The 27725-nt window shown below is 47.5% G+C and overlaps 1 protein-coding gene across 2 annotated transcripts; it reads right to left on the bottom strand.

Annotated features, from left to right (window-relative positions):
• Positions 1-120: 120 nt before the first annotated feature.
• RERGL (RERG like) lies at positions 121-26515 on the bottom strand. Of its 2 annotated transcripts, none has more exons than XM_078596777.1 (5): positions 26013-26515; positions 22001-22057; positions 7231-7304; positions 2203-2351; positions 121-1370 (listed from the first exon to the last, which is right to left on the bottom strand). In XM_078596777.1, the coding sequence occupies exons 1-5, from the start codon at positions 26062-26064 to the stop codon at positions 1091-1093; spliced, it is 612 nt and encodes a 203-aa protein (XP_078452903.1). In that variant the 5' UTR covers positions 26065-26515; the 3' UTR covers positions 121-1090. The 2 variants fall into 2 exon arrangements, with proteins under 2 accessions (XP_078452903.1, XP_078452904.1); XM_078596778.1 differs by having other exon boundaries at positions 983-1367.
• Positions 26516-27725: the final 1210 nt, after the last annotated feature.

Below are 27725 nucleotides of genomic sequence, written 5' to 3'. Positions count from 1 at the left end.
TTCCTCGAGGTCATATGCTCTCTTGCCGTTAGCTTTGGTGAACAAGTGTGTTCGACGTGCCTCGCCTACGGAGCTCCATGTCATCGTCTAAAGTGCTCCTCTTTTTCCAGACAAATCCGATTTTTTTTCTCAGCTTATTAACTTCCATTGCTCAAAATAAGTGCCCTATCTCATACTCTTGTCAGAGGACTCCACCCCCGATGATTGTGAAATTTCCATTGCTCAACTGAAGGGGAAATTCTCCACTTGAGTCTGGGGTGTTTCCCAGCTTAGCCTATAAAGTGCTCCCACCCTTAGCAAACATTTCTGCCCCACCCAATTTCTGGCTAAATGCCAGAATCTACCCAGTTTTTTTAATGCATCTTCTTCTGTGCAACCAAATTAGCGTCACCGCTCACGTAAAAATAAACTGGCTCACCTACTTTTCCTGCTCTGCCCAGCCATAACAGTCGTTAAAACCGAATGTCTCTCCTCCGTGCCACACATCCAATACACGAGCTCACTGCTCAGTGTGTCCGCTCAGGTTCTCTCACCGTAGCGCCATTCCCCTCTCCACCACCCAACAATCCTACTGGAGATCTGTGAAAGAGAGCTTCATAGCTCTTCGGATTATTCCAGTACAAATGAAGATTCTGATTCCGATTCTGATCCACCTCCCACCGATCCACCTCCCATCACACCACCAAACCCTTCCTCAGAGTAATCCACAATCCCAAAGCCTCTACATCAGCACTTACACTGGCCACCTCTGGGCTACAAAATCCCGGACATGTCACGTGAAGAAGAATATCTCACAATTATGGAAATCCATTCTTTTGATTGGTGCGTTACTACGCAAGTCACACAAAACCTGGACTTTTACTGTCCCAGAATAGCCGACTGAAAAATATGAGGATCCTTGGAAACAGCCAGGATGGATGGCAACCCTATCCGCAGCACCACATCCTTCAATTACTTTGTGACTTTTCATGAAAGCCTCCGAAGTTTCAATCAAGTAAAAAAAACGAAACGACCACAGCATTGCACACCATGCACCGTCGGCGCTCAAGAGTCCACAGACGCGTCCAGCGAGCGGGGGCACGCGCCGGCGCTACACGGACTGGCGGCGCTTGCCGAACACGTTGTTGATGAGCTTGGCCATGGACTTGGAGCCGCTGTGCCTCCGGCGGTCGCGCGAGTACTCGAGCGTGGCGCGCAGCAGCCGCGCGAACATCGCCGACACCTCAGTGCTCTGCTCGGCGGCCGACAGCTCGCAGAACTGCGCGCGGCACTCGAGCGCGAAGAGGCGCGCCTCCTCCTCCTCGACCTCGCGAGCGTGGCACAGGTCCTGCTTGTTGCCCACGAGGCAGAGCATCGGGTGCGCGTCGCTGCTGGGGGGGGTTCGGGGGCGGCACAGACGCAGCGTGGCAGGGCGCGGGGCGCGCGTGAGCATGGCAGCGGTGAGCGCGTGGGCCCTCTCCCTTCGCACCGATTTGGGTGCGGAGAGTTATCGGGCACTTCGATGTCATCGGTCTCATCCGGGGGAAAGAGCCATCCCTGGGTCGCGCGCGTTTGGTGACCTCTCTCGTTAAAACTATTTGCCCGAAAGAAGTGAAACTTGACAGGATCGTACACCTCTATGGCACAAACATTCCTGCCAAACAGCATCAAAATGCATGAACCTTCGGTGTCATGGGCTGACCCTGCAATATTCGTATTTAGGGAGTCTCATGTGTACATTAAAGCAAGGTCGTTAATAAATTGCAAGTCCCGCTTCAGCCCCCTCTATATTTTTGTATAGCTGCCGAGATCTGTGATATTTGAATATGCAGAGGTCTTATTCTACGAATGGAATTACGTTACAGTCCAGACCAAAATGAGCACCAGCCCACGCTCATTTAATTTGAGCACAGAGGCACTTATGACTTCATCGCCCACTTAATCACAGAATACTACTCGCAAGCTTTAACAGAGGTTTGAGCAGCGCTTAATAAAACAAGAAAATCCGCCAAGCACGGACTCAAATATTATAAAATTTTACGCACTTCAGTGTTAAAACTATGCATTCTGTGCGTGTAATATACCGATTATACATTAGGCTTTTACTACTCAAGAGAGATGGAAAATCACAGTTTGGTCAAAACGCTGGAAGCAAGCCAGCGCCTGTAGGCACATTTATTAGGCTCTGGTCGAGTCTCAATCCAGCCAAACCATCCGAGTTACCTCTTGTACAGCTCCTGGTGGGATTCCTTGATGCGGTAGACCAGGGACTGGGCGGCCAGGAAGGAGGCCTTGTCGCTGATGTCGTACACGATCAGGAAGCCGTCCGCCCACTGCACCTGGTCGCCCAGGCCCGTGCGGCCTTCTCGCAGCTGCGGGCGGCAGAGATGGCGGCGGCGTCAGTATTTGAGCTAAAAAGCCTCGGGGTTAGCACCGTATTAAGACATGGCTCAGCTCAGGCTTGGCACTGGCTCAAGAAAGCGGGCTTAACGCCACGTTTAATTTGAGCCGGCTCCGAGCGTGGTCCCAGCAATGCTCAGAATTCCCATCCGAGCCTAAGCCAAGCTGCCCGTGTATCTTTGAAAGCAAATGAGCGGCTCACGCCCGAGCTGATCCGTGTTAAGAGGCCACGACTAAGAATGGGGCCCTCACAGTCGAGGGGACAGGTTATGTCAGTGGCAATAATGGGACCAGAAAGCACCACTAAAAGCTTTCCGTGGCACGCTTCCGTAGCGTTTTCTTTTTTAGAACAAAATCAAAACATTGAAGGAAAGTTACATTCATGAGTGTATCGGAAGCTTTCTCATACAAAAGACACAGCAAATAGTCTCCATTTAGCCACACACACACCGTCAACGCTCGTGTTTTTAGCAACCACCTATTGTCATTATGGCCAGCATGGCACATGGAGGCCACTAATGCGACTCCTGTTTCCCGAGTGACAATGTTGATATGGCGAACAGGGGGCTTGTTTCCTGGCCGAGTTGACCGTAGGCAGGGTGTTGACCTCCAAACAAGGTGTACTTATATTCATATTCTTGGTTCTTTCGGTAAAGTCACGTAGAAGGAGAATAATAAAATAATAAAAATAAAACGTAAGATAAAATAAAATAATAAATTTTATAAAATGAAATAAATAATTGTATATTATTATGTCTTATTTTTATTATTTTATTATTTCTCTTCTACGTGACTTTACCGAAAGAACCAAGAATATGAATCCATGCAGTCACGAAAGCTTTAAATCGAAATGTACTTATATTATCCAGAAACAGATTTCCAAAGACCTGGCATTACATATGAATTTCTGGAATTGTAGTAGAGTGCAGTAACCACATTGTCACAACTTCCACAAAGACTAAGATCCCCCGTACTGCCTACACAGGATGTATGGGCAAGTGTTGTTCGCGAGCACCTATTCAGGCTGACATGGCGCACGTGGAGATAGTATGGCAAGCATCCCTCCTGGCCACCTTGGCTCCCCGCTGCCATTGTTTACACACAACAACAAGTGCTAATTTAAGGCCGAGTAAGCCGAGAGGATCCCCAGACCAATTCAGAAAGGTTATCACCAATGTTGGTTATGAGCAGGAATCTAACTCGGGCCGCCTGCTTTGTAGCGCAGTGCACTAACAACTCCCACTACACTACGACTCCCACATATAATCACATGCACACACAGTGTTCTATACATGTAGGTAATAATGGCATTGCATTTGCTGTGGTAATGGTGCATAAAGTACAGCACTCACTAAGATTGGCACAAACACGTGTGGGTGGATCCAAGATCGTTGTAAAGCCGCACAGCAGAGGGAAGGAAATCGGCTCACTTTAATCGGGGGCCCACACACCTCATAAGTAAACACTGGCCTGCCCAAGAGCTTTTACTACTGCCGCCCCAATGCCCTGGCAGAGTTCCTGGTTTTGAGATCAACAAGTTGACCGATGGCTTGTTCGCTGCACTGATAATGTAATCTGAAAGCGGCAATAATGGAATACTGTGTGCTGCGATGAACGGCTGTTATTCAACACTGCCGATTTAACCAAGACGTCCAATTTAATTTGCATGGTACGTGCAGCTGCGAGCCATAACAAACGTGGCATTCAGGCTTGCTTTCGTTCGGTCAAAATGGGTTTGCATTTTCATTTTTATAAACCTGGCTCATATTTAAATCAATCCATTCACGTGTTGTCATTGTAATAGAAACGCACGATTTTTACGTAATATAACAAAATGCTATTGTTGTGTTTGTACAACAAAACTGATTTTTGTGAAAACATTGTGTTGTTGCTTTTTGTTCATTATTTTTTCGTAATAAAAAAACATCAAGAGATCATATCCACACGCATCGCATCTTGATATCTCTTGAAAATTACACGCTCATCAAACTGCTCTAACACCAACTCACATTCCGATAATTCAACAGAATGTGATGGCACGTGACAGTTCTACTCATCCAGCCTCACATGACCCCCCCCCCCAAATCTATCCTCACGTTCATGAACTGGCCGACTGAAGCAGCAAAGTTTCCAGTGCCGAGATCGTGAACTCAAATCCCAGCCAGAGTCGCTCGCACTCGGCCCCACCGTCCCCTCTGCGGGTCGGCGAAATGAGAACCACCTGGGTGAGGCTCTGCCACGTGATGCCGAGTCAACAGTGGCCCGTCATGCAAATTGGCCCTGGCCGCCACCATAGATGGAGTTGGTTTTGCAGCCCCCGCAGCCGCTTGCTCGTGCCACTGCTGGCGGCAGGACCCTCCCCACTAGAGGGAGCTCGAGAAAGCCTCCTCTAAGAGCCTCGTTTGGCCGACTCTTACACGCCGTGTTGGCCAGGTATCGCACCCGAACTGACAAATTCGGCGCATTATTTATTTATTTGTATTGTTCAAGAACACAGCATACAAACACCCGTCAGGGGGAGGGAAACGCAGGTCAAGAACACATTTCGGGGCAAAACCCTCTCGCAAAGGAAACCTGCTGGAAGCACTTAGGCTTTTCACAGCCCCGACGACTATCGTAGGGATGAGGATCGGGAGGAGCATATTTGCAGGGGAGGGAGTAACTCTCCGTGTACTTATTTATTCAGCTGGGTGGACAGCGATGGACGGGGGATTTAAGAAACTTGCCTCAGTATATCAACTGGCATGCCTGGAGATGAAAAAGGGTGCCACCGTTGCGAGATGTTAACTACCTCGCCTGGTATACAGGAGGTCGTGGGTTCCATCCCTTCCCTGACGCCTGTTGTATATTTGAAGTTTGGGTGTTCTCCCCGTGGCCGCGTGGATTGTTCTCCGGGTCCTCCGGTTTTCCCCTCCACATTTAAAAACATGCATTTAGAGTATTTGGCTGCTATAGATTTCCACGTGATAAGCCACCTCATTGAGCTGTAATTTATGGCCAGGTCGATTCTGAAAATAAGCTACATAGATCAGTGGGCCTTACCTGGTAAAATAAAAAATAGTTCAGTTTAATTGGGTTTTTTTTACCCTTCTACCTGGCAACAAAACTGACATCTTTTTTACAAGGAGTCATGTTTACATAGACCACAATACCTGCAGTCATAATGCAAACAAAAAACATAACTGTGATAATGTGCACTGTCCTTGAAGTTGATTGGTCCACACCCGAGACAGCTTTCCTTAGAGCCTAGTCTCACATGGGTTGAACACAGATGACGCCAAAAGGCGCACAACTCAAAGACAATGCACCATCGGAGTATGAGAGCTCGGGGTAAGCATTTACACCATTGGAACCTCATTTGCCAGATAGAAGGGTAAAAAAAAAACAATTATCATATTTTTACTGGCAAATGAGGTTCCAATAGTGTAAATGCTTACCCCGAGCTCTCATACTCCGATGGTGCATTGTCTTTGAGTTGTGCGCCTTTTGGCGTCATCTGTGTCCAACCCATGTGAGACTAGGCTCTAAGGAAAGCTGTCTCGGGTGTGGACCAATCAACTTCAAGGACAGTGCACATTATCACAGTTATGTTTTTTGTTTGCATTATGACTGCAGGTATTGTGATCTATGTTAACATGACTCCTTGTAAAAAAAAAGGTGTCAGTTTTGTTGCCAGATAGAAGGGTAAAAAAAACAATTATCATATTTTTACTGGCAAATGAGGTTCCAATGGTGTAGTTCAGTTTAATTTAGAAACCGGTGTTCTCTGGATTGCAAGTCCAGTGTTGCTAACCTTCACAACGCAACGTCCCCACCATAGGAATATGGAAATTCCAACACTATAAATACTTTAACAATGTACGATTATGAACTTACAATGTACCGTGTAACACATGAAATAGGACCATTGTACTTTGGTTCACCAGTGGGCTGGAACTTAAAAGAGGTTCCCCCTTCCCCAGCACGTTTATTTCCTCATACGATGCTTTCATCATCACAGTCAACTCGGGCGGAACCAGGAAAACAACGTACAGCAAAAAAAACAAGTAATATTAATAAAAAAACTTTTTTTTAACACGCTTTTATGAAATGTACTAGTAATGGAAAAACTCCACGACTCCAGGAGGTGGCCCTGAAGCTTGCCATAACGTGAGGGACCATGGTCAATTTCAGCCAACGTCAGTTGAGCGTGGACAATTAGACGCAAGCCGAAACAAACATGAAAAAAAATGTTTAAAAATATATATTTTATTTTTTATGATAGAATATAGTATTGTCATCAGTAAGACATAAGTATACCAAGTTTGTGGTCGATACCACATTGGGAAGTGGGTTAAAATTGAGTTACAAGATTTGAGGATACAACAACAACAGACAGAATTGGTTAAATGAAAGCGTGTAAAAACGTGGAAATTTAAATTTGCGCTGAAGGTATAATATATAATAGCTAAAGATCCCCCGTATAGCCTTAACAGACTGTTGGGGCAAGTGCTGTTAACGAGCACCTATGAAGGCCGGCACAGCACACGAGAGGGGTACTGTGGCCAGCACCACGCCGGGCCGCCTTTGTCTCCCCCAGTGGCGATGTTTACCACACACCGCATCAGGTACTCATTTGAGGCTGAGTCGACCTAGGGGAGGAGGCCCAGGACCGGTTCAGATAATCGTCACCGGTGTGAGCGGGAATCGATCTCGTGTCGCTGGTTTCATAGAGCGGCGCGCAAACCGTCACACCACCGCTCCCCATGTAATAAATGAGCAAATATATATACACACACACACACTCAAGTAAAATACACAAGGTCACAAAACGTTGGCCGACGTTCGTGCCGACGTGCGCTCGCGTCTCACCTGCGAGCACGGGTCAAAAATCTCCAGGTTCATCTGCCGCCCGTCCACAGACAGGCGTTTCCTGTACAGGGAGTCTGGAAGAACACACGAACAAAAAAACAAATTCAGACGCCACGGCGAGCCACGGTCGCAACGAAAGAAAACAATCACAACACGCGTCTCGCACAATGGCAGTTTTTGTTCCACGGCTTCCTGCGCCGACGCGCTCGTACGTGCCCGTTAGTCGCCGTTAGTCATCGTCGCGCTCAAATAAATCACGGGGGGAAACAATGGCAGTAGCAGCAGCAGCACCACCAGGTAAAATAGTTTTCGTGGCGGGAGTTCACTGCAGTGAACGCATGTGCTTGCGTTTTCATAACGCTCGATGCGGTCACTGTGTTCGCATCGGACAAATTATAAAATTCGGGAGGCATGTCGATAACACTCGTGCTCCTCACAAGCAAGAGGGCCCTGGGTCAGATTGCCGAGTTCGGCACCTTTCCTGTTTGGAGTTTGTGTGTTCTCCCCCGGCTGTACACGCGTTTGCCTCCGGACTCTCCGGTTTCTTCCCGTAGTGAAAGAAAAGAACCATTCAAAGTAACCGGTATCGGTCAAAACATCCCAATGCTGCAACATGACCTGGAAATTACTCATTGGGAATTACACGTAGCAGTAACATCACCGCCGTACTGTGAGTACGTGACAGGACCCTCCTTTAATAGGTCCTTGAGACTCAGCGAGGCTTCCCTGTTTCAAAGAAGTGTAACAATTACAATAAAAAAATATTTGTATATATTATGTTCATTAAATTTTCATCTCTGGAATTATTGTTCAGGTCTACAAAATAACAATAATCTACGGGCAATTTTTTTTTATTATACATATTAAAGCAGGGGTCCACAACCCCGGGGCCGCAGACCGCTATTCCGGTCCCGTGTCCTGTTAGGAACCAGGCCGCACAGCAGCAGCAGGAGGTGAGAGCGGTGAGACTGCGCGTGGAACCCGCCCCAATTATTTTATTGACCACTTCCCTCCACGCCTCTTCCCCGCACTGCGCACTCGTCTCAGTCACAGTGTTGGTAAGCCCACAAGCTGCTAACCCCTAGTAGCCAACATGAGTAGAAAACAAGCGTAGCTGGAGAGCTTCTTTAAAAAGCGAGAAAGGCCCAATGATGAACCCCCCCCCCCAGGTTAATGAAAAATTGTCATCCACGAAACCGGTCCCTGGTGCCAAAAAGGTTTGGGGCCGCTGTGCTAAAGGACAATAAAAATGCAAGATGGGTATTCCAGCGTGTATATCACAATAAGAATGCCAAATGTGAATGTTTGAGGCAATCCATGAATATAATTTAATCTTATTCATAAAGCATAAGAGCCGTGAAGGGATTTGTGGGATTCCTGAGCCAATCACGAGGCTGCTCCTGACAAGGTTGCCTTTGGAATCCCCCTGATGCCTTGTGGGCCTTACACGCGTTGTTTTTGCAGCGTAGAACGCACTCTGCTAAAGTAATGCAGCAGAGCAATCGGTGCCCACAGAGTGCAGTTCGGATTCCCCTGTTTGAGCGAATGGTATTGGCCACAAGAGGGTTGACATCCTCAACATCATCCCCCTTTGCAAATTCAAAAACTGTCAGGTGGCACGATGGGATGTCTCCTGCTTCGGCCCAGCTTTCGGAATCATTCAGACAGGGGCAATCTGCTAACTTAATAACTGGAAAAGACATTAACTCACAGTGGCCTCCTGCTGCGCTAGATACGTGGAATGTTTTACGTCGGTAACAATACGTATACTAATTAAACTTATGCATATTTATTGTACGTGTACATTCAGCACAATTATATCCTTTATTTAAACTAAACTTAGTTTTATTTTAGCAGGTAAGACCCACTGAGCTATTAGCTCTTTTTTTTAGAAGCGACCTGGCCACAAATTATTGATAGCTCAACAGTGGCTTACCACGTGGAAATTTATAGCAGCGAAATACTCTAAAACGCATGTTTCTAAATGTGGAGGGAAAAACCGGAGCACCCGGAGAAAAATTCACGAGGCCACGGGGGGAGAGAGACACACAGACTCCAAATATACAACATGCGTCAGGGTCGGGATCGAACCCACGACCTCCTGTATACCAGGCGAGGTAGTAAACATCTCGCCACCGTGCCGTACAGCTGGGGCCTTGCCGATACAGATCGCCGGTCGTGTTTCTAAATGATAAACAATTGACGGGTCACGTAAATGTCTCACAGGTCGTTAAAAAAGCGTCGCTTCAAGTGGCTAATCTTGAGCGTGGCCGCATCGCCCCCGCGACTTTTGCTGATCATTCCGACGTCGACCCTCGGGAGGGCCCCCCCCTCCCCCCCCTGTCTCCTTCGCTGACCCACTTCAGCCATTGGCTGTAAAAAGTGGCGAGCATATGGTACGCGGTCGACCTGACACAATTCATTAGAGGCTGGCCGCCAGAGAGGGCAGGTGCTGGGTTGGGTAAGCCGCCCACTGGACTAACAAACGCTGCTCTGCTTCAGCTGCTGCTGCTGCTGAATGATGTTTTTTTGTTTTTGTTGTTGTTGCTGCTGCTGCTCATTGCGGTTTCCAACCGCTGAGCAATTTCAGCAAACAAATGAATCGCCCACAGACCACGAAAAAACGCGTTCTCCGAGTTAGGCGCAGGCAAGGCGTAAGGAGTTTGAGACAGAGGTGGAGCGGTGCACAGACGCATTGATTTGTCGATTCTAATACAGGATATTCTTATGATACACATGCAGAAAACCGTGCGTGTATGATGCAATGGTTACAGATTTAGGCAAATATACAGTAATGTTACTTGAATTTTCATCAACTGAATAAAATAAAGACTGGAATAAGTAATATAAAAAACGCTTTTATGAAATGTACTAGTAATGGCAGAACTCCACGACTCCAGGAAGTGGCCCCGAAGCTTGCCATAACGTCAGGGACCGTGGCCAATTACAGCCAACGTCAGTTGAGCGTGGACAATTAGACCCAAGCCGAAACATAACATATAAAAAAGAATGTTTTAAAATATATGTTTTTTTATGATAGAATCTAGCACTGTCATCAGCATGACATAAGTACACCAAGTTTGCAGTCGATACCGCATTGGGAAGTGGGTTAAAATTGAGTTGCAAGAATTGAGGAAACTACGACAACAACAACAGAGAGTTAAATAAAAGCGTGTAAAAATAGATGCTGGAACCTAATCGCTACCCTCGTGGGGTGGGTAAATGGGGTGGGTGATTGTTCCATGGCTGCAGAGCTGTGTGTACTCCATGGAAACTTAGGTGGAAGGACTGAAACATTTAAAATCAGAAATATATTCGCTTCAAAGAGCAAGTCACAGCGACAAGATTAGAAGGCCACTGGAGTTTTGCAATTGATCCGGCGGGACGGTATAAGGGGGGCGCCCTTCCTGTTTCGCCTTGTAAATACCCAACCTCTCCCCAGCAGGGCTCTCTCCGCCTTCTCTCTCCCAGCAGGAATGGCAAGTTGCCTACAAATTCATCTCCAGGGACCTTTCCGAACAATGAGCCCATCCCCTCGAACGCATCTCAATCACAAGAGCGACCGAGCAGCAACAATCGTGCTCAAGGCAAAGGGGTGGGCCTTCACCTGCCTGTCGTGCAAGTGGCTTGGCCAATTAAGAATTGAGAGCGAGCACATTTTTCGCAATGCTCACCGGAGTAAAACTCGGGGGCCAATTTACCTAAAAGCATAACCACCACTGATCAGTAAGCCCAGTGTTTTCCCATAAACCTTCCCTCTAGATCACTACTCTACGTATGCGTCCTTATCTCTTCCGTGGGAATGCCGGGGCACGTTTTGGGACAATGAGATTTGTGGTTGCAGAGATTGACTGTACCAGAGCCCGATTGTGAACGTGAAGAGATTGTGAACGTGAAGAGATTGTGAACGTGAAGAGATTGTGAACGTGAAGAGATTGTGAACGTGAAGAGATTGTGAACGTGAAGAGATTGTGAACGTGAAGAGATTGTGAACGTGAAGAGATTGTGAACGTGAAGAGATTGTGAACGTGAAGAGATTGTGAACGTGAAGAGATTGTGAACGTGAAGAGATTGTGAACGTGAAGAGATTGTGAACGTGAAGAGATTGTGAACGTGAAGAGATTGTGAACGTGAAGAGATTGTGAACGTGAAGAGATTGTGAACGTGAAGAGATTGTGAACGTGAAGAGATTGTGAACGTGAAGAGATTGTGAACGTGAAGAGATTGTGAACGTGAAGAGATTGTGAACGTGAAGAGATTGTGAACGTGAAGAGATTGTGAACGTGAAGAGATTGTGAATGTGAAGAGATTGTGAACGTGAAGAGATTGTGAATGTGAAGAGATTGTGAACGTGAAGAGATTGTGAATGTGAAGAGATTGCTCATGCGTCCAGACGAATGTGATGGTAACCTTACAATGGGCTGTGCTGCTACAGCCCACTGACGTGGACCCAGTTTAACATTAAATCCGATGTCACAACCGACACACTACTTTGTAATATACACAGCATGTCAATGTTATGCAATATTACATGGATAAATATAAAGCAAAATACGTGGAACACAACACATAACACACGTCCTACATTTATCCACACTCTACAAATGTACGTAGTTCTACAAATAATTGCATGTAGTTATTTACTTTAAATATATAGCACGTTTCAGACATGCATGCATGCAATACATTTCAAATTCACAGGGCCTGCCATATTCAAACAACCAAATGGGCAAGTGCCCGCCCCCATTCGTGGCCCTCGTGCAATTGAGGAAACTCCACATTCCCATGGTGTGACCCGGTATGTTCATCGGACAACCACTGTTGATGTTTACCCATCGACCCCGGAGGGATGATTGTCTGCGCTGACCCCGACTGGGATTTGAACAGAAGCACACCCGAAGCACCACGGCGGGTAGCGGTCGTACACGTGCGCGTGTCACAGACACGATCAGTGCCAGGACGTGTGAGCGACACGAGTTCTGGGAGCGACGAATTATATTGGGCAGGTACTGGCCAGTGAACTTCGACAGACAGACAGGCAAGTGCCTTTAAATCTAGATTTGAAGCTTTCGTGACTGCAAGGAATCTTATTCTTAGGTTTTTTCGGTAAAGTCACGCAGGTAAAAAATTAAAATTAATAAAAGTAAAATAAAATAAAAATCACGACGTTTCGGAGGCAACACAAGCTTCCGTCTTCAGGTGGAACCGTCACAGCCACGACAGCTGTATCAAGTAAAACAAAAAATACAGCTGTCGTGGCTGTGACGGTTCCACCTGAAGACGGAAGCTTATGTTGCCTCCGAAACGTCGTGATTTTTATTTTTATTTTATTTTACTTTTATTAATTTTAATGTTTTTACCTACGTGACTTTACCGAAAACCCCTAAGAATATGAATAAGTGCCTTTAAAGTTGCAATTTGGTTGGGAAAGGCCCCGCAACTCTAAAAGAAGGCATTCGAGGGCAGGCACTGTGGTCACAGGTGATTCGGACAGGGCTGACCGGTCAAGCGGTCGGTCGTGCGTGAGATTTTCACCAAATGGTATCGAAATGCAGGCGGAGACAAATTCACGAGGCTCATTCGGTAAGCGTGATATAGCGTGGCCATTTGAGCGCAGACTTTAATATTACATCACTCAGCATACAGGCTTGCCTAATCCAGCAGTGTTTATTATGGCAACTAACTCTATTAATTAAAATTTGTCCGATCCGCAGTTATAAGTTATAATAAAATCCATTAGAACACAAGCAGCTTTGAAATGATCACAATCTGGCTTATGATAGCCACATAATTACCCAGGAATTCGGATGTCCCTATCTGACTTCCATTTATAATAAGTGCATTGCCATACACCGTAAATAGCCTATCTGTGAAATTAATGCAAAATAACCATTTTGTAATGAGAAAAAACCAGCCTGGAATCATACGTGTGTTGCGTCTGTTATCAATGTGGGCTTCACAGACAGCACGCCAAATGATCCAAATATGCATTTGCAAGCTAAACACTACGACATGTGCACAGTTTTACACAAAATAGATCCGATTGTTAAGAGTTACACCACGTTTTTTTTTTCAAAGGAAATATAATAATCACGAAAGTTTAAATATGTTGAGGCTGCGTAGGAGTATGGGAAATACCCACAATACTGCACAGGCGTCACCGGACCGCTGGCTTGTGCCCACCCAGCCGTTCTCAACGTTGCTTTTGTAAAACAACAACCGTAATCTACTTTACACATCTTGTGAGATTGTACATGTTCGGATGCAGCGCTTTAAACGTGTGGCTCTTGCGAGGGCGTTGCCATTTTAAAAAAAGATCCACTCTTTCTGATGATTACATTACAGGAGATCATCAGCTATGCATGTAAACTGTAAACCTATACGTTGCACTCGAGAATGGCATGCGTGCTACTGTACAGTGGATATTTTCCATTACATCCATGATTCCAACCACAATTTTCATTGCCCTTGTTATTCTATAATTCCGTCCCAACATTTCTGTCAGGGCCGATGTGATTCTTCCCAGGCTCGAGGAAGAATGGCTTCCCACCATCGATAGCCAGCAGGGTCAGCTGCAAGGGCGCCCGCTGTCTGTGCAACCGCACCTTTGCTGTCACCCTGCACTACTACAACTCCTATGCAGCAACAGCAGCCTCCTCCTCTATACACCAAGGTGGCGGAGCTTCACCACCAGGCCATCGTGTTTCCATGGCAGCCCACCGTCCATCTGGGACTCCATCCCTTCTACACATTTTGCGACATTCGATCTACAAACCTCCATCAGGAGACCCTTAAAGGCCCCATCTCGATCACCTGACATTCGATTTACAAACCTCCATCAGGAGACCCTTAAAGGCCCTATCTCGATCGTCTGACATTCGATCTACAAACCTCCATCAGGAGACCCTTAAAGGCCACATCTCGATCACCTGACATTCGATTTACAAACCTCCATCAGGAGACCCTTAAAGGCCCTATCTCGATCGTCTGACATTCGATCTACAAACCTCCATCAGGAGACCCTTAAAGGCCCCATCTCGATCACCTGACATTCGATTTACAAACCTCCATCAGGAGACCCTTAAAGGCCCTATCTCGATCGTCTGACATTCGATCTACAAACCTCCATCAGGAGACCCTTAAAGGCCTCATCTCGATCACCTGACATTCGATCTACAAACCTCCATCAGGAGACACTTAAAGGCCCCATCTCGATCACCTGACATTCGATCTACAAACCTCCATCAGGAGACCCTTAAAGGCCCCATCTCGATCACCTGACATTCGATCTACAAACCTCCATCAGGAGACCCTTAAAGGCACCATCTCGATCACCTGCCATTCGATCTACAAACCTCCATCAGGAGACCCTTAAAGGCCCCATCTCGATCACCTGACATTCGATCTACAAACCTCCATCAGGAGACCCTTAAAGGCCACATCTCGATCACCTGCCATTCGATCTACAAACCTCCATCGGGAGACCCTTAAAGGCCCCATCTCGATCGCCTGGCTTTCAGGCGGCACTGATCTTGGTGGTCATTTGGTGGTGTCCGTGAAATATTGCGCGCGATCAATTGCATTCTTATTAATGTTGGGGGAATAGCGAGCGAGAGAGAGAGACAAAAAAAAAACCACGTTGACTCCGCAGAGTGAACCTTCATTTCAAGCCTTGCTTATTTCTTGAAATCCTTGAGAATGGCCTCTAAGAGTGTGTAGAGCCAGGAGCGCGGTAGACAGTAGCTGCGCGGGGAGCGGGGTGCGTGTGGTTGTGGGTCGAGGTACAATTCCCACTGGCGGAGCCGTTTGCGGTTTCGTTTTCCATGCATTTCTATCAGATTACGGCGCATTTTAAGTCCCGCTGAGGCTCAGTGAGAGTGTGTGGGGGGGGGGTCTGCCTACAGTGGAGGCAGCGTGGGCAGTTATTTCACTCACTTTCGCACGCAGGGAGGGGTAACGTACCATCGGGTCGTACATTTCAAAGGTGACAAATAAAAGATCTGCTATTCTCAACCCCACTGCTGGACTAAGGTCGACGTTGTCTGTTGCCTTTTCCAGCTGTGGGTGATTTAACAAAGGGTGATAGCAGTGTTCAGATCTGTTTCAGAAACCCAGACTATACACTACTCTAAAGATGACGCAGTGAACTCAGAAGCTAGCATATTATGAATGCACGTGCCGAGCTGTGGGTAGGGGTCCAGAGTTATGCAGTGAAGGGTGAGAACAAAAAGAGAGAGAGAGGGGAAAACACATTGGGCCGGCTTCAATTCGTGGTCTGTCGCAGTTGTTGACTGCATGTGGTAATTGCGCAATGACAAGTGAAATGCGTGGCGCTGTATTTCGAGCATGTTCCACCCGGTGAAGCCCACTGAAGACACGGTCTTCGACAACACGTGCTCGGAACGAGTGTTTGGGGCAACAGGTTGAAAATAGACTTTAATGAGTGGGCAATTATAGACTTCTACTCACAAGCAATGGGGCGGAGCAGTGAAGCAATGGTTTGCGTACTGCGTTATGAAACCCGCTGAGCCAAGTTCGATTCCTGGCCATGGCTAACATCAGCTGCGAGTGATATTTGAACCGGTTTCTGAGCTCCTCTTCATCAACCTAAATTGGCCATCGTGGTGAAATATGATATAATAATAAAAAAAACTCCCACAACACAGAAAGGGGCTGTAATTTATTATTTTCATAAAAATACAGGTCTCCCTCTATCAAGAGAAATGTTATTTAATTGGGCTCTCACTTATCAAGGCCATTTATCCATCTATTTACAGACCTTGCTAGTTAGGCAGGTATATCAGTCTTTGCTAATCAATACCTAACGTAGAAGTAAGCGACGTAAATAAATGGATTGAGTAACATCTCAATGTAAGAATTTGGTGAAAAGAAGAGTCTTGAGACTTGCTTTCTTGGAAAATCAAATATTTGGTTTCGCCAAAAGGTCAATTCAAATGCGCTCGCCAAACAAGAGCAATCCTTCCGTTAAAATGGGGGCAGAATTGGCGCCAGGAATTGAGCAACACTCATATAAATGAGATGATCACGTAACGACCGTGAATGACGTCCTGTCGAAGGCTTCATTAAATTGTTAAAGTTGTGTAATGGCAATCCTGCACAGAACCCAGATCCGGCTGGGGGAAACACATAAATATTGAAACTAGATTCGAAGCTTTCGTGACTGCAGGAATTACTCTTTGGTTCTTTCGGTAAAGTCACGTAGAAAGAAATTAAATAATAATAGAATACGACGTTTCGATTGCAACACAAGCAACCATCATCAGGTACAAAAGAATGAGAAAACAAACATAGCCAACTTGGAAAAAATGAAATGCAATACAACACAGAGAGTCGGCCAAGAAAACAGTCAACACCCCACCTGTTTGATTATATTTCCAAGTTCACTATGTTGGTTTTCTCATTCATTTGTACCTGATGATGGTTGTTTGTGTTGCAATCGAAACGTCGTATTCTAGCACGTAAATATTGCTCGCGCATTAGACAGGTTAAAAATCACGGTTACAAATGAAACAAATAAAGACGGCGGCTGCCTTTTGGCACCGACCATAGGGGTGGTCACACAAACAAGTGCTTCGTGTTTCCAGTTGGCAGATTGATGGTGCGGTCCATCGCGTGCGTGTGTGTGTGCTGGAGAGTGATGCACTGAAGCCCGCACATCTGCTTCATTCAACATTAAGCAATCTGCGAGTTACCAAACTGCTTTGAGGTTATATATAACATCGCAGGTACATTAATAACATCAACAGGGCATTTTGTTTTATTAGCTGCCGGTGACTGAACCGGAGTAAAGAGGCAAAGGTGTAGCCCTGCATTTGCCTGTTCGCGTCCCTGTTGGCGGAAGGGCCCTCCGCCAGAGAAAGCTCCAGAGAGCAACTTTACAGAGGGTATTTGGTCTCCTCTTCCACACTGGCCAGACCAATGGTAAGAGGTGGAGGCACCGAGACTTTACCCCACCACACACGACTTGCCGAGGTGGTGGGGAAGGGGGGGGGGAGGGGGATTTAATAAACTTTAAGAAACTCGTGATATAAAGCAACTCGAATTTTGGGGATGCCTTTGTCCAGCAGATTGACACCAGGGCGGGTAAATGACTATCACGTTTTAACATTTCTTTATCTCCTGAAAAACAAAAAATATCTGTCGGGTACTGCTCTGAACTTGGGCTGCATAGGGGCAGCTTCACCGACATGTCTACCGGGAGAGTCGAGCAGGTGCTGGACAACACCGGTGCAGCCCAACCAGAGGTCGCAAACGGGTTTTGATTCCTTACCCGTACCCGCCGCACCAGGGTCGCAAACGGGTACCCGTACCCGCCGTACCCGTACCCTACCCGTACCCGTACCCGGCCGGGTACGGGTAGGGTACGGGTATCGGGTACCTGATTGCGACCTCTGGGATGAAGCCATGTTGCAGGCGAGGGTGGGTTGATTCTAGGAACTTGAATTGTGAGAAGAGACAAGACGTTGGGAAATGAGTGACAAACGGTGACTCACCAGTGACTCACGGCCTACCCGTACCCGTACCCGGCCGCACCAGGGTCGCAAACGGGTACCCGTACCCGGCCGGGTACGGGTAGCCGGGTATCGGGTAGGGTACGGGTATCGGGTACCCGGTTGCGACCTCTGAGCCCAACTCGTCACGTGGAAAGAGCACCCCACGGGGCTTTGAAGGCTGCGTGTGGGAGTGTGCACGCATGCGGGGAGCGGTGGCGCAGAGGTTAGCGCCGCTGTGCTTAACACCAGTTACCATTATCTCCTAGGTCGACTCGGCCTCAAATGAGTAGCTGGTGCGGTGTGTAAACATCGCCACGGGGGAGACAAAGGCGGCCGCGCGTGGTGTTGGCCGCCCACCCGCTCGTGTGCCGTGCCAGGCTTCATAGGCGCTCCCTCACAGCACTTGCCCCAACAGTCTGTGAAGGCTATACGGGGGATTTTTGTCTTTGTTTGTTTGTATGTGCGAGGAATTTTTTTTTTATTGTGTCGGCCCAGTGCGCCGGTGTGCCGCTCGTAACGTGGGGGTGTGTTGACATTCGTCGTGTGAAATCATTGCAGCAACATAAATGATCAAATTGGCACACAGTGCAAGCGCAGTTTGTGTTTACACTTTCACGGCCGTGTGTACACATAGAGACGCTTTGCTTGTTTTTTTTTTCCAGTTGGGGGGCAATGATTGATATAGATTACAATGAATTATTTGGGCAATGTGTGTGTGTGTGTATATGCACACAATACAGTATTATATGAATTCAGTGTCTGTGATTATGGAAGTCTTTTTTTAATATATATCTGCCTCTGGTACATTTGTACAGGTACACCAGTTGTGTCAATCCATCGCTGGATGAAGACTTCCACTCATTATTTGAGCATTCTTTGCCACGTGTATCAGTGTTGACTGGTGATTAATGTTCAAGGTACAGAGAACCAATGTGGAAGCGCAGAAGTACAGTACAACTGTGGGTCTGCTGCCAACCACGTAGCCCCGCAGCCTATAGCACCTGTTACGGATGGCAGTCACCCACTGAAGCACTCTTTAGGTTCAACCCAGCTTGGCTTCCAATATCTGACCAGACCCGGCACATACCTGGTGAATTGGTCAGAGGCTATATAGGGATGCACATTTTTGTTTGTTTCTTTATGGGCTAGAAGTATTATAATTATTTGTGGCTATTATACGAGCACAGTTGCCTGCAATTAAATCTTGACTTAAAGCTTTCGTGACTGCAGGAATGCATGTTCTTGGGTCTTTCGGTAAAGTCACGTTAGATAGGTTTGTTATTTCCTTTGAACCTATCTACGTGACTTTACCGACTGGCCTACAATTGTGCACCATTTTCAAGGACCACTTCACACGACTCGGCAGAAATTACTGGGCAGGAGGCAGCAGGAATTTGAACAGGAGGCTGTACAAACTGGTCCAGTGGCTTGCACGCAAGATCCGTGGGACATACGGCCACCTTGTATAAAACGCAGTTGAAACATAGCCGGATTTCATCAAGACTTAAGCGCACGTGTAAACCAGCCACGTGGCTAATGGCGACTCGGAAGAATTGCTGCGTGTAACACGTGCTGTTGCATTTTACAGAGTGACGGTGCTGTTCTTCACAAGATTAATATTAACCACAATAAATAAATGTGCTTGCCCTCGATTTGGAGCACCTGCCCACGTCCTTAATTTCGAGTGTGCAACACAGGTCCAAAAAAAACCACGAGCCTGGGCAGTGCTTGGATGGGCGACTCACCATGGTTGAATGGCGGGTGGCGTTATATGCATTATGGGCAGTAGAGGGCAGTGTATCAAAATCTATTGTTTTCTTAGCCCCCTCCTCCCCTCACTTTCACCAACCCACACTGACCAGAGTGGTGAAGTATGGTCAAATATTCCTGACAGCCTGTTCAGTATGGGGAGGCTCTCATCCAGCAGTGGATTAGATCCAGCAGTACACGTGTAAGTGGAAAACATGACATAGTAACTGCTGCGCATAATAAATGAGTGTACGTGTTGCATATTTTCACACGTACATGCATCGGTATAACGAGGCTACATAATGCCCCTCCCCCCCACACACACACAGAGTGTCACCACGTGAACTTGTCGACAGCGCGCCAGAGTATGAATCCAGAGCAGCCGCTGCATGTGAATGACGATGGCGAAACGGCGGTGAGCATCTCCAATCACACGCGAGGGTGACGATCATTATTGGAGACGATTACTGGAAGACGTCTTGGAAATCGAGCCCATTGTTTTTTGAGCCTGAATTGTTGGAAGGAGCTGGGGGGAGAGAACCCCACACCGCTCGGCAAACAATAGCCCACCCACACGCCCCAATTAGACGATTAGCCGGCTACGGGATTTCAAGAGGAAACGGACTGCCAGAATTCCCCAGGTGCAGATTGTGCCACAAGTACTCATTGTACGGTGGTACATTTAAAGTTGGGCTTTCCTCGGTCAAATGCATTGCGGGTTTATACACTGGAAGGTCACTGGGCACATATGTACAAAGACAAATGTATCCCGTATAGCCTCGCAGACTGTTGGGGCAAGTGCTGTTAGCGAGCACCCGAAAGGCCGGCACGGCGCACGAGGGGGTGGGTGACCAACACCACGCCCGGCCGCCTTTGTCTCCATAGTGGTGATGTTTAACACACCGCACCAGGTACTCGTTTGAGGCTGGGTCGACCTATATGTATACACGTGCACGCACAGTTGACTTTAACCAGACGCTGGCTCCTGTCCATGGGATCGAGGGGAATTTAAAAGACCCCCATTCACTATCGACACCACCAGCACCCCACGTGCGTGTATTAAGCACAATACACACATCACGTGAAAACACAGCGAGTTATATATAGCAATATACTAGCAAGACGCATGACCCCCCCAAGCAGAGGAAAAAATAAGTTATAACTGAAACTAAGAAGTTAATGTATAAGAAATGTAGTCGTCAGATAGACTTAAAATCGATATACTTTATGTACAAAGGGCTTTGATGTAATGCAGCCCTAGCAGTCAGTTAACTAATGCACTCTCAAACAACTCAGCTCTTCTGAAGGCCGAAAGTGAACCAACCAAATAATTTGCCCTTTAAGTCTATATAACCTTTCGTCTGCCAATGTTTCCTCTGAGACCACACAACGCCAACACTGCACTCACAAATATCTGTAGCTGACAATTACAGACGAGGAAAAAAAAGACTCATCATATTTTACAAACTTGAAGTGCAGTGTTCCTCCATCGCTGTGGAGTGGCAATTCTTGATCTGTTCTCGACTAACGCAGCAAGCAGAGCGTGCTCTAGGGTCCTGGGTGTATTGCCCAAAGCAAACCGCGTGTCACTCTGCTAATACAGAACAAGAGTGAATATTGATACACAGGGCTGTGCCCACCTTTTAGCTAACACCTGTCCCGTTGGCGTTTATCCTCTTGTAGGTCAAAATACACTACTTACTCATCTACGTGTTTTGCAATGTGTAGCAAAGCCAGAAACAATTCACTTGTTTTATTTTTTCACCTAAGTGACTTTACCGAAAGAACCAAAGAATATGGATCATTGCAATCAAGAAAACTTCAAATATAGAATGAATTTCTTTCCTTATGATCAAATTTACTTGATTGGGTGTATATGCTTGCTATCCGAGTGCGTGACTTAAAGATTTCGTGACTGCAGGAATTCATATTCTTTAGGTCTTTAGGTAAAGTCACGTAGATAGGTTCAAAGAAAATAACAAAAAACTACGAAGTTTCGATCGCAACACAAGCGGTCGTCATCAAGAAGACTGCTTGTGTTGTGATCGAAACGTCGTAGTTTTTTGTTATTTTCTTGGAACCTATCTACGTGACTTCACCGAAAGACCCAAAGAATATCGGTGTACGTTTTAAGCTTCTAAGCAGCATCCAGGTCTGTGAGATCTTGAAACTTCCCAGTGGCATGCGGCTTAGTCCATGAGCCCAGAGCAGTCAATTCACTTGTCGGTTCTACCCGAGTTGGCATAACTTTCGTGATTCCAATTTCCTTATGTGGCCAATAACAGTGAATTATGTGACAAGCATTTGAAATGAGTGGGTTATCAAGCAAATCCACTCGTATTAGTCATGTAAATAAATGGCTACCACTCAAGTTTGTTACCTTAGATAGTACCAACGTCTGCTCCGGGCACGTGTACACAATAAGCATACAACCATCAGCAAATACGGTAGAGGCAAGATGCATGTAGCATTGTGAATTCCTTATAAAGGGCGTCCCGTCGTCTTACCTGAATTGGACGCGTATTCCCCAATGAAGCGCTTGGTAAGATATCTCACGATGAGGGCTGTAGAAAGAACAAAAACGAGCGAGATTATGAAAAGGCATCGGATCTAGAAACTTCCCAAGGGAGAGGCGCTCCAGTCATGGCAAGCGTATTTTTGTTTAAATTAGGGCCCTTACATTCATAATAATAATCAAAACACATTCAGTGAATATGCTTCGGTTAATATCAAGTACATTACCAATTTTCAGCATCTCAAGGGAGGGAAGGGGGGCGCCATTGCTTGAGGCATCAGTGAGTGATTTAAAAGTACAAACGCGGCCATTCAATTCAGGGAGTTTTTATAAAAATGAACCTCATCTCATTTGTATACCGTCCTGTATCCACGTAAATAAATATCCCCTAATGTTCAATCGTTGGTCGCGAAACCGGTGGCGTCAATTCCACATTCATGTGACGGGACCAGGCACTCCCTTAAATGCAGTTCAAACAACCCGTTTGGCTTTCACTTTCCCTGAAGTGACGATCGTTCTCCTACCCCGTAGGAGAGATGTTCCTATTGCTTTGACTCGAGCCCGGAGATTATTTGAACTCATAAACCTTTTTTAAATCCTTTATATTAAGTTCACTTGCTTGCTTGCTTGCGCGCTTACGACCGTGCAAATCTTTCGGTCGTTTTTTAACCCACTTCCCGTGATCCAATCGAGCTGACATTTTGCACACAGACTCGTTGTGCGTGACAATTTATTTTCGTGAAAATTTTTTTCCATAACTTTACACTTTTTAGGGAAAAAAAAAATATTTAATTATAAATTGCTTAATGGTGGCAGGCAATCATCTGACCCATATGTGGCAGCCATCTCAAGCCAGAGGACGAGAGGACTCTAGCCGCCACGCATATAAAGGATTTATAGTGAAAAACTTTGTTTTTACGGGTTATACTTTTTAGTTTGTGGAGCCTGCGTGCGGCTACAGCGATACAGACACAAAGACAAACACAGCCGCATTGCTAAGGAAGCCGCAACGCCAGCCAACCAGCTGGCAACCATCAGCGTTGAAGGCTTCGTGTTAATCACTGTGTGATCTCACGCAGAATGCAAGCAGCTCCGTAAACGCGGGCGTGAGGATTCCGCGATCAAATCCAGGGGCCAACAAACGCCTCTCAGGCTGTATCATCGTCTCGCCTGTCTCATCATGCCCACGGCATCATCTTAATAAAAGCCTGCTCCGACAGCATCGCAAGTGCGCACCCGTGACGTTCACCACTCTGGATTGTTCTGCATCAACACATCCACGACCCAACACTCGATCCCATCAGCAAACATTGCACCAAACGATATCCCAAATCGCTGCGCACCGCAATTATATTACACGGCCACACAGACGCTTCGTCACGATGTTGAACAATTCCACCATTCACACTGAGACACGGCCGCTGTATTATTACATTCACGACCCACTATTCATTCACGCTACCGCTCATCACAGATAAAACACCTCCCCCCCCCCAGATTACCAGCACCCCTTTACACCACACTCAACGACAGCTCATTACACCACGCGTGACCCCATCACACGAACACACACAGCAACCAGCCACACCATTACTATATTACTGCACAGCCACGTATTTCATCAGAGCGCACTAACATAGCGTCGCATCATCCACGGCCCTATTATTACACCACCCAAAGCCACCACCAACAGCCATCAACAGCGCATCACATCATACAACCCCAACGCGCCATACAACACTCCACAACCCATCATCAAACCCATTACCAAACCCATTATCCGGCACCATATTACACAAACCCGGGCACTATAATCAGCTCATCACAAATCCGCACCAGCATCCCATCCATCACACCACCAAATCTTTCACCACAGCCACCAATGTAGCGGTCCACCACAATACAACCACCCCCATCACATCATCACCCCCATCACACCCACCATGCAAAAGACAAAGATCCCCCGTGTGGCCTTCACAGACAATAGGGGCAAGTGCTGGTATCGAGCAGCACCTATGAAGGCCGGCACGGCACACGGAGAACGTGGGTGGCCAGCACCACACCCGACCGCCTTTGTCTCCCCGAGCGGCGATGTTTACACACCGCAACAGGATACTCATTTGAGGCCGAGTCAACCTAGGGGACGCCCAGCACCGGTCCAGATGGAGCTGGTGGCCGTGAGCAGGACTCGAATGCATGGCAACACTCCAACTTCTTACCTCGCCGCAGCAAGAACACCCCCGCCCGAGGCTAACGCAACTCTCGCGCATGCAATGTGGGGGGCACATCTGCGTGCGGTGTGGTGGTGTTCGCGTTTCATGGAGCGGTGGGACAGCGGTTAGCGCACTGCGCAGCGGACCCAAGTTCGACTCCCGCTCGCAGAGCGACAACGAAACCGGTGGCGAATATCTGAACGGGTCTTGTGCGCCGTGAAAGATGTCACCTGGTTGCCGTGTGCGAACATCAGCACCGCACGGGGAGAGACAAAGGCGGCCGGGCGTGGGGCCGTTATCGGCCCACGCCCTCGTAAGAGGTGCTCGCTAACAACACTTGCCTCCCCACGCCGACGAGTTGTGTTATAGAGTGAACGCGGAGGAGGTATCCGTGTGTGTGTGTGTACGTCTGTGTGTGTGTGTCTGTGTGTGTGTTGTGTATGTCTGTGTGTGTGTTGTGTATGTCTGTGTGTAGTGTGTACGTCTGTGTGTCTGTAGTGTGTACGTCTGTGTGTGTGTCTGTGTGTGTGTAGTGTGTGTGTCTGTGTGTGTGTACGTCTGTGTGTGTGTCTACGTCTGTGTGTGTGTAGTGTCTACGTCTGTGTGTGTGTAGTGTGTACGTTTGTGTGTGTAGTGTGTACGTTTGTGTGTGTGTAGTGTGTGTAGTGTGTGTGTCTGTGTGTGTGTAGTGTGTGTAGTGTATGTGTGTGTGTAGTGTGTGTCTGTGTGTGTGTAGTGTGTGTGGTGTGTGTCTGTGTATGTCTGTGTGTGTGTAGTGTGTGTGTAGTGTGTGTGTAGTGTGTGTGTAGTGTGTGTAGTGTGTGTGTCTGTGTGTGTGTAGTGTGTGTAGTGTATGTGCGTGTAGTGTGTGTGTCTGTGTGTGTGTAGTGTGTGTGTAGTGTGTGTAGTGTGTGTCTGTGTATGTCTGTGTGTGTGTAGTGTGTGTGTAGTGTGTGTAGTGTGTACGTTTGTGTGTAGTGTGTGTGTACGTTTGTGTGTAGTGTGTGTGTGGTGTGTGTCTGTGTGTGTGTAGTGTGTACGTGTGTCTGTGTGTGTGTGGTGTGTGTGTAGGTCTGTGTGTGTGTAGTGTGTGTGTCTGTGTGTGTGTGGTGTGTAGTGTGTGTGTAGTGTGTGTAGTGTGTGTCTGTGTATGTCTGTGTGTGTGTAGTGTGTGTGTAGTGTGTGTAGTGTGTACGTTTGTGTGTAGTGTGTGTGTACGTCTGTGTGTAGTGTGTGTGTGGTGTGTGTCTGTGTGTGTGTAGTGTGTACGTGTGTCTGTGTGTGTGTGGTGTGTGTGTAGGTCTGTGTGTGTGTAGTGTGTGTGTCTGTGTGTGTGTGGTGTGTAGTGTGTGTTTGTGTGTAGTGTGTGTGTGTCTGTGTGTCGTGTGTGTAGTGTGTACGTGTCTGTGTGTGTGTAGTGTGTACGTGTCTGTGTGTAGTCTGTGTGTGTGTAGTGTGTACGTGTCTGTGTGTGTGTGTGGTGTGTGTGTAGTGTGTGTACGTGTCTGTGTATGTAGTGTGTACGTGTCTGTGTATGTAGTGTGTACGTGTCTGTGTGTGTCTGTGTGTGTGTGTCTGTGTGTGTGTGTGTACGTCTGTGTGTGTGTCTGTATAGTGTGTGTAGTGTATACGTGTCTGTGTGTGTGTGTCTGTGTGTCTATGTGTGTGTAGTGTGTGGTGTGTACGTGTATGTGTGTGTGTCTGTGTGTGTGTGTGTCTGTGTGTGTGTCTGTGTGTGTGTGTCTGTGTGTGTGTGTCTGTGTGTGTGTACGAGGAGGAGGACTGTCTCACCGGACTTGCCCACGTTGTCGCTGCCGAGCACGACGACTTTCACATCGTTCATCGTGGACGAGCCCCGTGAGCAAGAGCGGCCGCGCGTGGCCACCTCCCGGCCAGGCGCTGGCTCGGTGGTGATGATGGTGATGGTGGTGATGATGGTGGTGATGGTGGTGGTGATGATGGTGGTGGTGATGGTGATCCACGCAGCTGATCTCTCTCTCTCTATATGAATCGCGAACTCCCAAACCACGACGGTCTCTAAACAACAGCGCTACTTTAAAGTCCTCCGACTCGCTCGCCAGACGCGCGCAACGAACTGAAGTTTCGCTCCTGCCACGGATGTCTGATGATGATGATGAAGAAGACGACGTTGACGATGTTGAGCCCCTTCTGCTCCGTGTCATCCGCCCCAGCCGAGCCTGCGTGTACTTCCCCCCCTCCTCCACGCTCGTTGTCGATGTTCTCTGTGGTGGTGGTGGTGGTGCCCGTCTATCTGTCTTGCGTGTGCTGTGTGTGAACCTGCACGGCGTCTCTCTGCCTTGTTTTAATGTTGTCGCACTTATTTATTTATATGCTATTTTAAACCGGCAGCCCCCATAGGCAGGCGCGCCGTGAGTGACCCACACGCGCACCCAGCAGCACCACCAGCAGCAGCCCAGCCTCTCGCTATTACCCCTCCCTGCAGAAGTCCACGTGTATCCTGTGCCGTGTGTAGACTGTGGATGCGTCTCTCCGTGTGTGTGTGCTCGCGAACAGCACTTGCCCCAACAGTCTGCCCAGGCTATACGGGGCATCTTTGTATTTGTGCTCGCTAACAGCACTTGCCCCAACAGTCTGCCCAGGCTATACGGGGGATCTTTGTCTTTGTGCTCGCTAACAGCACTTGGCCCAAAAGTCTGTTAAAGGCTATACGGGGCATCTTTGTATTTGTGCTCGCTAACAGCACTTGCCCCAACAGTCTATTAAAGGCTATACGGGGCTTCTTTGTCTTTGTGCTCGCGAACAGCACTTGCCCCAAAAGTCTGATAAAGGCTATACGGGGGATCTTTGTCTTTGTGTTCGCTAATAGCACTTGCCCCAAAAGTTTGTTAAAGGCTATACGGGGCATCTTTGTCTTTGTAATCGCTAACAGCACTTGCCCCAAAAGTCCGTTAAAGGCTATACGGGACATCTTTGTATTTGTGCTCGCTAACAGCACTTGCCCCAACAGTCTATTAAAGGCTATACGGGGCTTCTTTGTCTTTGTGCTAGCTAATAGCACTTGCCCCAAAACTGCGTTAAAGGCTATACGGGGCATCTTTGTCTTTGTAATCGCTAACAGCACTTGCCCCAACAGTCTATTAAAGGCTATACGGGGCTTCTTTGTCTTTGTGCTCGCTAACAGCACTTGGCCCAAAAGTCTGTTAAAGGCTATACGGGGCATCTTTGTGTTCGCTAATAGCACTTGGCCCAAAAGTCTGTTAAAGGCTATACGGGGCTTCTTTGTCTTTGTGCTCACTTGCGTTTCCCGAGTTCAATTCCTGCTCATGGCCACCAACACCAGTGACGATTATCTGAACCAGTCCCGGGCCTCCCCTAGGTCGACTCAGCATCCAATGAGTACCTGCGGCGGTTGTGTGACAATCATCGCCACTGGGAGAGACAAAGGCGGTCGGGCGTGGTGCGGCCCCCCCTCGTGTGCCGCTCGCTAACAGCACTTGCCCCAACATTCTGTTAGAGGCTATA

This window comes from Lampetra planeri, chromosome 8, assembly GCF_965212315.1.
Source record: "Lampetra planeri chromosome 8, kcLamPlan1.2.h2, whole genome shotgun sequence".
In the NCBI taxonomy this organism is placed as follows: Eukaryota; Metazoa; Chordata; class Hyperoartia; order Petromyzontiformes; family Petromyzontidae; genus Lampetra; species Lampetra planeri.
Note: the sequence above shows the minus strand (reverse complement) of the source record. Positions and strands in the feature narration are given on the sequence as shown.

What these genes read in the sequence shown, in the direction of transcription:
- RERGL (XM_078596777.1), bottom strand. Translation starts at nt 26,064, where the DNA reads ATGAACGATGTGAAAGTCGTCGTGCTCGGCAGCGACAACGTGGGCAAG. An exon ending in TTTTTGACCCGTGCTCGCAG is followed by an intron (nt 2,352 to 7,230) that starts GTGAGACGCGAG and finishes TGCCGCCCGCAG; the next exon opens with CTGCGAGAAGGCCGCACGGG. An exon ending in CACCAGGAGCTGTACAAGAG is followed by an intron (nt 1,371 to 2,202) that starts GTAACTCGGATG and finishes AACCCCCCCCAG; the next exon opens with CAGCGACGCGCACCCGATGC.